This window comes from Cupressus sempervirens, chromosome 8 (genome assembly GCF_028749045.1).
Source record: "Cupressus sempervirens isolate cs-2001-9-10 chromosome 8, ASM2874904v1, whole genome shotgun sequence".
Classification (NCBI taxonomy): domain Eukaryota; kingdom Viridiplantae; phylum Streptophyta; class Pinopsida; order Cupressales; family Cupressaceae; genus Cupressus; species Cupressus sempervirens.
This window is the reverse complement of record NC_143125.1, coordinates 523486385-523499010: the sequence shown is the minus strand read 5'-3', so window position 1 is coordinate 523499010 and position 12626 is coordinate 523486385. Positions and strand designations below refer to the sequence as shown.

The window sequence follows — 12626 nt, the reverse complement described above, 5'->3', positions numbered from 1 at the left end:
TTGTTGTTAACATTAACTTGTTTTAATTTTTTAATGTATTACTAAGTTGAGTTTAACATGTTCTTAGGTTGTTGAAACCCGCTTTGCCTCTCACACAATCGTCTTGAGATGACTTGTCAAGGTAAAGGAAACATTGAAATAGATGGTCATTAGCCCCCAATGGAGCGTTTGGAAGAATTCTGATACAACAAGGGCCTTGAATGTGAGAAGAATGATAATAGATAAGAATTGTTGAGGTCATGTGACATGTGTTGGAAGTCACCGGTCCAATAATGGCAATGGTTCGCTTTGCAAACAATGATGAGCCATGTCTTGGGAATATTTATGATTCCATAGACACTATGTTGGAAAAAAAAAAATGGTAAGTTCTACGCTCTTTTACAACAATTGTTTATTTGAGAGATATCTAGATTCTAAAGTTTAAATTGACATAATCACTAATTATAATTATTATTCATATCTCATATCCTAGGTCATATAGAGGGAGAATGATCCTTAGGAAACCTTTTACAACAAGATGGAAGCAATTCTTCATCATCAATGGAACAAGATGACCACACCTTTGCACCTCCTTGGATATGCTCTATCCCCGAGATACTGCAGTGCTTATCAAATGCTTGTGCTTATTTTATCCAATGTTAGTGCTATTGATATTTAATAGTCTTCAATTGTCTTTTGTTATCCCCAAGTACTATAGTGCAGATGTACTTCGCTTTCTAGGTAGAGTGCCACCATTTAGAGATGCGGAGGTTGCAAATGGGTATAAGAGGGCACTAGCTAAGATATTCCAAGATCCAAAAATTGGGGCAATTGTGAGGAGTGAATTTGCTGCCTTCATCTCAAGTCAGAATTTCCACCCTATTGCTATAGCAGACCAAAGCAGGACGGATGCAATTAAATGGTGGTACCCTCATGGGCAAGCCTTCACGTACCTTCAACCTCTTGCCATAAAGGTCCTATCCCAAGTAAGTTTGTAAAATTTAGCACCTAAAGTTGATTTCTTAAGCTTAAAGTTAACACTCTCAATTCCTTGAATTTATCTTGATTGTTGTATTTATATTTTTTAATTTCTCTTTAGGTTGCCAGATCTTCTGCAGCAGAGCGGAATTGGAGTACTTTTTTAATTTTTCTTTAGGTTGCCAGCTCTTCTATAGCAAAACGGAATTGGAGTACTTACTCCTTTATCCACTCAGTCAAACACAACTAGTTGACTACTAAAAAAGTAGAAGACCATGTTTTTATTCACAACAATTTGCAGTTGTTGTCATGGAAGGATCATAAGTACGAGGCCTGAAAAGCTTTGGGATGTAGCACTCGAGACTCCTAATTTAGATATGACTATCTGGGATCTTGCTAGATCCACTTTGATTGATATGGATGATGACGAGGATTATGAGTTTACAGCCCCCTCTACTACTACTAGTTTGAGTTCCTCTAGTGATACAGATATAACACTTGCAGCTCATCAGTACCTCTCTGATGTGGATTTTCTCAAAAATCCATTTGACGATTAAATCAAAAACTTGACTCTTGACTCTTGACTCTTTTATGAGTAAATCATGTTACAAACTTTAAGTTTAATGATCTATATTTTGAATGTTACAAACTTTCACTTTTAGTAATTCAATGTGAATGTGTTGGTTTTCTTTATAATCGTGAAAACAGATCAATTATCAAATACACTAGATTCATAGCTACATACTAGAATCATAGATTCATACTATGAAATGATTTAGTTTTAGAATTATGTATATTTCTCTTTTTTTTTTTTGTGTGTGTGTGTGTGTGTGTATGCACAAATCATAATTGGGAAAAAAAATCTCGAATCCATGGAACCGATTCACATGCCCGAATCGAATTCGTGTCACAAATCGGCAACTAAGCAGATTCTCTATTTGGCATCTCAGTTAAGAGTGCCCCTCCCGCTGACAATAGAATGAATTGGAGGCCCAAGGTCATGTGCCACTCTTCCTGTTGTCTATGCATAGATAGATGCATGGGGTCTCATATATCAGAACTAATGAACTCAAAAGGATTTCTTTAGCCTACTATTACGTCAAATGCAACTTCAATAGCTATAAACGAATCTTGTACAATGATAATTTATTCATGTTACACAAAGAGTTGTTCGATTTCAAACATCAAAACAATTGTTAAAATCATTTGAAATCTCCTCAAATTATCGATCTACAATACTCCAAGTTGTCACAAATACTTTTAAACTTTGAAGAGATTCTAGAATTTTTTAGAAAGGCACGCTTAATATTGAAATTAATGCTTTCACCTCTTCTCAAGTCCCTTTAACTACAAGAATCAACTACTTTTTAAATATGTTGAAAAAATCAAACAATATTTCATTGGAATAAAATGAATGTTATAACTATTAAGGTCTTCCTTTTAAAAGGAAGAAGAACAATTGTGCATCAAGACAATCTATTGATTATGTACACTTAATATCCCCTACATGCTCAATTTGCATTGCCATTTATCATACTAAAAATGAAAATCATGTATGACAGAAGAATGCAATCATATCTAAATTAGCATAGGAACTTGAACAATCCTTTTTTTAACAATACACAACTAACCTGATTTTCACTACCTCACTCAATCTTGTCTTTCGTCATAGAAATCCAAATGTTGCAAAATATAGTTTAAAATTCACCTAAGACTTGAGACTCAATGTAATGCCCCGCCCCGAGATCCTTGGAAACAAGGATGAAATATAAGCAAGATAAAAAAAAATTTAAAACAAGTGTAAGTGCACATGACAACAACATACACCGATCACAAAGATCGCAATGGAAGACTGACAATCATCCATCACCAACGGATCTCCAAGCGTCACCACTAACCAAAAACATAACAAGAAAACATAAGAGATCCACCAAGCTGAAAGACAAAAGGTGACTCTTGAAAATTGGCTAAGTCTAAAATCCTGAAGCCCTGAAATTTGGCTAAGTCTGAATTTCTGAAGTCCTAAAATTTCCTACAATCTTTATCTTAGCTCGTAGAAGTCTAGAACCTATCTCAAAAGATTTATCGCATATATTAAAATATATCTTAAGTATAAGGAATTAAAGGATATATTTTAAACCCCTTAGGATATTTGTTTTGAACTAGGAAGGTGAAAAACCAAAAAGGGTATCCAAAACCAACTTTCAAACTTTTCTCCGACAAGCCTAGATAGCCCCTGTTTTCCACGCGAGAACATTCTCTACCAAAATTCCGCGCGAAGAAGTGCACTAGGCCATGCAAAGAAATGCCTTTTCACGTGAAGAAGTGCGCTTTTGCGCAAGTGTCTGGCTGTACTACCAAGACACCCCAAGACTAGTGTAGGGTTTCACACAAGAAAGTGTCAAGCCACACAAAGAAACCCTACACGCCACACGAAGACTTGCATCCTCGCGCAATAAAGTGCAAGATCCCAAATCAGCACGCAAGAACAAAAAGCAAGAAAAAGCTAAGAAATCTAAGAACGAAGTTCCCTCCACACCAGGGAGTACCGAATCCACATTTCGAGGCAAGAACACTCAAACCATAACTGAAAGACGAAAAGCTAAAAATAACATCTAACCATCTAATCATACATCAAAGTAAAAGAACAGAAGGGACATCGCAGAGTACTGCAAGCAACATTGTAGTAAACAAAAATAACATCGCAATGAGCAGTACAACGCGGTTCCTCCCAACCATCAATGGCATCATAAGACCATCATGGGCCCTAGCCATCCCTAGCGCGTAACATCCCAAGTCACCGATTAGATCGTCAGTACCATCATAATAGAGACGTCACTACTAAACATGCTACAACATAAGCATAAGGAAATCTAACATGCTAGAATAAAGCATAAAATAATCCTACAAGTAGATAACATCACCTATCACATTCTAATCATCATAATAAGGAAATGCGTCAAATCTAACATCATCTAAACATGATATACAAGCATCCCAATGAAAGCATAAATCACAAGAAAGCATACTCCGGAACCTGAAGCACCAGGGGAACACATCCAGCAACTAGAAAACAATCATTTGGGATTAATGTCAATCTCAAACTGCTAGAACTAAACCCACATTTGAATAATGTTCCTATCAGTCAGTACAATCCTACATATATTTCTCCTAGCTTTCTCATGCTACTAAAAGCAGTATGCTACTAAAAGCAGTTCTTTTTCACAAATGCCCTTTCTTTCATAGGTTCGTGTTCTATCATAAGGGTTTGCATACCCTGACTTCTTTGGTATTTCACCCCCTCTGGTTATTTTTCTTTTGCTTCTTATCTTTGCCTTTAGATAATTCAACTTTAGTTTATCAGGCTATTCTTAGCATTACTGACTTCCAATTGTCCATCATCATGCTTTGGAGTCCTTATGACATACTTTGGCTTGTCCTCCTACCACTATTGAATGTAGCTAGTTGTGGCTATTCAAAGACAAGAAAATTACATTTTCTTAGAATCAATGGAGAGCTTTTCGTTAATAAAACTTAAAAATATCAGTTGTGACACATAGAACAAGGAGCATTGCCTTGACCTCATACTTTCATGTGCGCATGCTTCAAGCCATAATCAATTTTTTTACAAAGATTAGTTTTCTGTAGCTCATCCAATTGTCCACTTCAAGTATAAAAGGTGTCTCTCCATAATTGTCAAAACATGCATACTGTCATTGTAAATGCATTATTTGGCAGATGGGAATTTTTATCACAAAAGATGGAATTAAACCAGAACCATCTACAGAGCAAGACTAACGTGATCATCTTAAAGTACAAAACATATGAAGTTCCAAAAATGTGAGGAAGATAATGAGATAATTTCAAAATAAAAATAATTAATAATTCTTCTTCAAATGGTAATCATGTTTGCCATTATCTTGAGTGTATATTTGTACTTGTATATTTGTCCAATTGAACATAGGCTGAGTGGACTGAATCAAAAATAATCACTAATAAGGAACCATAGGATATTCAGAATAATGTCATCCTTGGCATACATTAACAATAGTCTAGTGTTCCCTCTTAAACTTTGTTTGGGAGTAATCATGACACGAATTAGGTGGGGAAAATTGTTATCAATGCTGTCTATCCATGTCTGTATAGCAGACATAATTTTATTGACAATCTAGATGACCATTTGTCATACTCATTGAATCTATCAATACATTATCATTCCTAGCTGTTATATAATTAGAGACGACATTGTATAAGAAAACATGAGTGCGATACATGCCCTGCCTATTATTACTTGACTTCATGATTCATATTACATCTTGAGAACTTATCAGTTGAAATTCCTTGTAGTCAAAGAAACCACATAGTAAGATGTTTCCAAGCCTCCTCTCAAATTGAGGTTAGTGCAATAATCTATCCTTGACTATGATTTCATCAAGTCTGCAAATTTTGCCATTTAGTTGTCAATATTTATTTCCAATGAAGTCTTGTAGTATAACTAGTCCTCAAACTCTATTTGTATCCTCCATCTTCCAACTGCAACATTCAGAATGCTGATGCCAATGTTTCTTCTACTGTCACAATAGTCCTCAATCATATTCTGAGGATGCCAGAATGTTTTCCTCTTCATCTGACTTCTCAAAGTACATCCCTTGGAAATCTACCCTTGACTGTCTTTGTTTTGAACCGTCTCACTGAACCAAGTGTCCTATTCTTCATACCATCTCCATTTCAATGGAGATCATCATCTCTTGCCCATTGTTTTCTATTCTGCCCCTGTAACCCATGTTTGAAAGGATCTTATTTCTTGTATCAATGTAATTGGTGTGTTGCTCAAAAATAAAGATTGTCCTATCCTATGCACATAGATGCCCAGCTTTAGTTCTTCATGTTTTTCCTTGACCACTTTGTGCTGCTGTTCAAATTTTTTTTTATAGCTTGAACTTCCACACCCGTTGAGTGAAATTTTCAGTTAAAAAAACAATTTCTTGACTCAGTACTTTGATTCTCTTCAAAAGTTCAATAGAAAATGTTATTCCAATGCCATGAATCCAATACTTTTCTTTAACAAACCCAGCTGAGTTCCTCATATGTCACAGATTTCTGTTGAGATTGCACAACCCCACAAAGATGTTTGAACATTTAAAAATATGGTACAAAGACTAAACATAAAAAATATACACTCAGTTAAAAAAGCTTCCAATCAACCTAGAGAAGGATAGACTATTGAAACACCAAACAATTATCAGATGATTAAATTTGATGTCAATCCTTAGTAAAAGAATAAATTTTCAAATTTATATCATCTGGACACCATTCTACCGTTACGAAATGCCCTGACAATTGTCTATTCCTCTGTGTGCCCCCAACCTGCACTTTACAGCATTGTGCATCATGTTTTCCCTTTCTCCAAGCAAACCCCTAGCACATAACAGATATTTTGCATCTAGCTCATCAAAGGTTCCTTCATAATGGGATCTATACCAGCTTGTTAAGAATACAAGTTAACAAGCTTTCTGCCAGGAGAGAAACCATACCAGAAGAGAGTTCTACAGTCACCCCACAACATGACAATTGTGTATGTGCAACGGTGCGTCAACTTGAAATAAACATACAGTATGAGAAGGTTGTCTGTCTCTCACATTTCAAAACGATTTTAAATGCCACCCTTGGCCATGAATGAATGGAACTGCAAAAAGAAAATAGAACTCGCCCCCTGTTGAATCTTTTATGCCTGTGCTATTACCACATCAATGTTACAGCTCAACCAAAACCTCAGCTTCTGCGTCATCCGACCTGCAAATTCAACAAACATCCTAGAACGTATACTGCTATACTGTTAGTGCCTTCTAAAGGTTATATCACTTCAACTCTCCTTTAATACCTGTTTTTTTTTCCTGTATTGCAGTTCCAACAAGACATAAAACAAAATTTGTAAAGAAAAACTGTGCACATGCAAAGCTTTATGTTAACAATAAAATTATTGTTCTCAGTCAAGAAACCAATCATTGATTGTGATATTTTGCTCCCTTTCCACCCCTACTGTTGTACTACACCACTTGCCCGCTGCTGAAAGCAAACCAAGCAGCAAGTCCTTTGCAGTTTGTAGTATAACCACGAATATCTTTACTATAATTGAAAGAGAAATGATGCACAAACGATAACTGGTTTGCATCTTCAACTGGTGGTAACATGCCACTGTTTTACCTATATATTTACATTCACTTGGTCATCCAATTGCCATAAAGGATTAAGATAATAGATATATGTGAACTGCAACGCAAAGATTAGTGCTGAAAATAGTTTAGTGCCAAAATTATTTAGTCCGGTCCCAGAAGTTGTGGCCACACTAGCTTGATGAGTAAACCAATAAACTGCATACTGTCGACAAGAAAGCCAACAGTTTCAAAGCTCCACTAGTAAGAGGTAATCATAACATGGGACCAGTTAGTGGCAAAAAGTGTCCCAAAATTGCATGGACACGGATATGGATACTGTATCGGAAAGGGATACAGCCATTTTTTAAGACCCCCAAAATGGATACAACATTAATAAACAATGCCTACACATCTATGTTACAGAGTTTGCTAAGTTATTAGAGGAGATCTTCATTGCTTCAAAAACAATGTAGACACAAATGCTACATAAATAATTATAAGTTAATTTAACACTTTATGATATGCAAAGATAGCAGAGTTGCATTGGAAGGTAACCCAACAAATGGGTCGCTGAAATAGGAAAATATTCATTTGTCTTTCTCATTTGGTATAGGTTTTGTTTATACCAAAACAAAAAAAATTAATAACTGAATGAATGAAGTTTTTTTCGAAGTTAAATTTGGGAAAATTTATGTCAAATTAAAAAAAATTGAATCACTTAGTATTCTACTATTCAGCATGGTTGGAAACTCAAGGTTTTTTGTACACACATGGGGGTATACAACATGTATTCAGGCCATATCAGATACATATCCAAATTGGATACGGGGATACGCGCACCCAAGGAGGGACAGATGAGTTTCCAGAAACTATGGCAAAAACTAATGTCAAGCATCACAAGATATAGAAACAAAACTAGAATTTTAGTTGAGATGGTGACGCCAAGATTGATTACTCTATTGATCATAAAATCTCAAGACTATTTTATTTGAAGTTCTATAACTGACCTCGGGAACCATGAAGCATCTAAAAATGTCACTATAAAAAATGTATGAATAGAAAAGTCTGGTAAGTTTGCTAGTCATAGGATTGGATCAATTAAGTTCAACAATTCTTTATATAATTAGATCCACCTTAGGAAAATACTAATAGCTGAAAAAAATATTGCTTGTCCAGTATTTGTGATAAGTTTTCAGAGAAACCGGAATTTTATAATTTATTTATGCTTTTCACATACAATCAGAAATTAAATATTAATGGATAAATTGATTTCACGGGAAGATTCTGACCTATGTCTGAAATTGGAATACATGGTATCAAAAGATTAATTCGCAGATCGAGCTCTAAAAACAGATTATTGCTGAGAGAATTGAGCGAGTAACAACACAAACCATATACAGCATACAGTAAGAAGAGGACATTTGTCTCAATTCAATAAAACCCAGCAGTGGTTCACAACATGGCCTAACCGCCTTGGTGTCATCTATAAGTCCAGTGGTTGTATCATGCATTAAAAGGTTGATCTTTTGGTGCAACGGCAAACAACAAATAGGCCCTCGATTTTAAATGGATTATTTCAACTCACATTCCCCAACAGTGCTAACACACTCCCACTCCCAGAAGAATCTCCAACCATACCTAAAGCCTCTTTGTTGTATCTGAATGTCTTCACCCTCACTATCCTCACTCCTGCTCTCTTTTCACTTGAGAGCATAAAATACAGCTACAATTGCAAACATAATGTCAACAAACAAACAAACAAAAACTCACTGAATGTTTTAAATGCCAGAAAAAACAATGCAAAGAACAGATGATATACATATTTCAAATTTAGTTTTGATTTCTTCTTGCCTTCTTCTCACTGTTGTTCCCTTATCTTCTCCTTAACAAAACATTAAAAATGGAAACATGCATTTTTTCATTTTAATTTTTACAGTGCTTGATTTAGATTTAGGTTGTTATAATTTATAAATGCGTATAGGGGTCTTTGTGGGCTACACTACCAGCCTTTTCCTCATTTTTTGTGTTTTTCTTCTTTAAATTGGTTGTTTTAATCAAGCCATAAATGTCACCATTTCAGAGTACTTTCTAAAAAATCTATCATCCCAAGGATATTTCAAAGTCTTTCTGAAAATTGTGGATGGCTGAGGGTACAGGTTTTAAGAGGATGCCAAAAAATTGCCAAAAGCTTTGGGAACATCAAGGGACTGGCTAACAAAACATAAAATAGCAAAATGCATATGTTTTGTTTTTTCATTTTAGTTTTCATTGTGCTTTATTTTCATTTAGGGTTGTTATAAATGGCTGTCTCATTTTTGTGCTTTTTAAATCAAGCCAGACATGTCACCATTCATAATTGTTCCTAAAACCAATCATCCTAAAGATATTTGAGTTTATCAAGATTGTGCATGATTGAGGGTACAAGTTTTCAAGGATGGCAAAAGTTTTCCAAAAATTTTGGGGCTAGCAATGGAACACTTATGTAAGTTAATGAATATATAATTTACTCATAGATTGATAACATATAAACCATGGAAATTGACAACTTAAGAATGCCATGGCCCAGTTCGAATTGTTGACTCATACATCAAAAAGACAAAATGTAGTAATCTCAATATCAATGATCATAGTAACTGAAAATGGGAATTCATTTTAAATTGAAATATTCAAATAAGTGATGCTGAAAGTTCTAAGCACCAACTAGAGTCTCATTATAAAAGTGAAAAGCATCAAAATAACAAAATTAAATTGCTTAAAATGATATCCATAGCTGTTTTGCTTGAGCAACAAGCTCAGAAATCGTCTACAGCTGCATATCTAGAAAACTCATCATTAGACTGTCAGGAAGTGGAATTAATTTGTCCAATCCCATCTACACATTGCGTTCATCATCACATAGTCATGGCTCCTGTAGCTCTACATCCCACCATTGCGTTGAGCTATCCCCAACTCAGTTGTCTTGCAATATAACAGATGCAACACACACAGCACCCCAACAAGATTTTTCACAACATTAAAGTAAACACATTCCTGTGTGGAGATATCTAGAAAACTCATCATTAGAACTGTAAGGAAGTGGAATTATTTCCTCCAATCCCATCTACACATTGTGTTCATCATCACATAGTCATGGCTCCTCTAGCTCTACATTCCACCGCTGTGTTGAGCTATCCCCGAATCAGTTGTCTTGCAATATAACAGATGCAACACACCAAGCACTCCAACAAGATCTTTCACTATCACTAAAGTAATCGCATTCCTCTGTGGAGAGTCAACAAACCTATTTGTGTAGTTCCTGTCAACAATAGCGGAACTAGAAACATGTGAGAGATGAGAAAGGGCAAGCGTGTGCAGTGATCCTAAGGGTCATAGCGTGTCCACCAACTAGTCTGGCCTAAGCCTAAATGTGAATATCAAGCCTAGTTGATTTCTTGGCATGTATACAAACTCAATCACATTCACATTGCATGTATAGTTGAAGCCAGAATGTAGTTAAATTCATTCATTCATAGTTGAAGTCATAGCATGTATAGCTGAAGTCTGGATGTAGTTTTGGCATATTTACGAATTCATTCATGGATTCAGGATGTGGATGGACCCAATAACCCACCTAATATTTGGCATTTATATGTGAAAGCAGTGGTTCAAGGGTGAAGATGTGACACTGAAACTGACTTGATATGAAATGTCCAAGATCACAGAACAGATTACTAAGAATCCCCATAAGCAATTTATGTTAAATTATGAAGACAGTATGATAAGAGTACCAGTTTTCCTAGCCAAGGACAACTTGGTTCCAGATTATCATATACTGTTGCAAAATTTATCTTGTAGAACCAGATAGCTGTATTTGTGCCTGCTTTTTGTAAATAAATTCAAGCAAACTTCACTTATGAAATAAATAGTACTGTTGCACATGAAATGCACTCTACAAAAATAAACATTACATCCTGGCATGTCACTAAAATAAATCACAAACAAATCTAACTGAAAAAAACATGTGAGTAGATCATGAACATTCGCTTGTATAGAATATGTAACCATGAGTTATCTAAGTCTCCACATCAATAATATCATAATTCCTTCAGTCTCATACACAGTCTCTTTATTGTTTGCCCTGTGCACTGATGAATAAATTTATGCTAAGGTAATAACTAATATGCTATAGATTGTCAACTGATACAAAGAAAAACTAAGTTTAGCAACAGTCCCTTGTTACCAGAAACAAATAATATACCTGAACAATTAAATAAAATGGAACTCATACAAATGATGCTAACCCAAGAAACTTTAAAGTTTTAACACAAGATGAAAGGCCTTGATTTGGTTAAAGCAATACTAACATAATTTACTTACCACCTCAGCAGCCTGACTTGAGACAACAGGAGTTGGAGCACCAGAACCTGACCAAGCCACTGTACCACCCTGCTTTGATAAACATAGTAAATTCAAATTAGGCATAAGATATACCATAAATGTCTGTTAAACATCTAACCTAAATAACATTCACAAATCTCTTGCCGACCAGCACAATTACTTGAAAAAATACAAATTGCTTGCAGGCTGTTTCTCTTTAAAAATACAAAAGCTTTGGCAAAACATGTGTGAATTCATACTAGGTAAATATAGAGAAGATTCATTAAATGCATCTCAAATACAAACCTCTTGAAAAGAAATTTAAAACCAAGCACATATCAAGAACAAACCTCTTTAGTTCTGAAAGCCATTTGACCTGGTGGTGGAGCAGGAAGAGCCTGAGATGGAAGTGAGACAGATTTTCCCCAGCCAATTCTTAGTTCATAATCATATATTACAACACCTGAAGTAATATGAGGTCCAAATGATATAATCAGCTTAATGATAAGAAAAAAAAGGTGCAATACATATCTGACTATTATTTTGAAGATCTCACATAGAATAGTTCTTCGCACAAAATCAAAGTAACGAGAATTGGAATCAGATTGGAATCGGACCGAATCGAATTGTGAATCGGGATGAATCGGAATCGAATCAGCTATGAATCGGCAAATTTAAAAAAACCCTTTAAATTTAGAAATTTTAACAATTTAAAACTTATTTCATGCACCCTTTATTGAATATAACTTATATTATTAATATATCAGTCCTAGGCCCAATTTATGTAATTGGATATATCAGATGTATTATATTTGCTAAGAATGGAGAGTTATTAACTTAATTTGATTAAATATCCAATGTTCTAGTGGTCCATATGAATTCGGAACTATGTTGCCTCATTGTTCTTCTATATGACACCACTGATGTAATTATCCAATTGTATTTGTTGCAAAAGTATAAGAGTACATATTCTTTAGATGTTTCTCTTTCTGAGTTGTCAAATCCTGACATTGTGGGGAGATTATGAATCCTTTCCTTGATGGGTGGAAAACTGATAGTTCTATTCCTTACTGGAGATGAATGATTTACTATTTTAGTCAACTGTGTGAGAGGCGTGGCTATGGTTCTTAGTTTGCTTCTTTTTTTTTTAATTAAAAT

The 12626-nt window shown here is 35.1% G+C and overlaps 1 protein-coding gene across 4 annotated transcripts in view; it reads right to left on the bottom strand.

Annotated features, from left to right (window-relative positions):
• The window catches only part of LOC149543496 (protein RRC1-like), a 107584-nt gene that overhangs the window by 7223 nt on the left and 87735 nt on the right, over nt 1-12626 (bottom strand). For all 4 annotated transcript variants that reach the window (XM_089798296.1, XM_089798297.1, XM_089798298.1 and 1 more), the window contains 2 exons: nt 11819-11931; nt 11469-11537 (listed from right to left, as the gene is read on the bottom strand). In XM_089798296.1, the coding sequence (XP_089654422.1) occupies nt 11469-11537; nt 11819-11931 (182 nt within the window). The remainder of the gene's footprint in view (nt 1-11468; nt 11538-11818; nt 11932-12626) is intronic.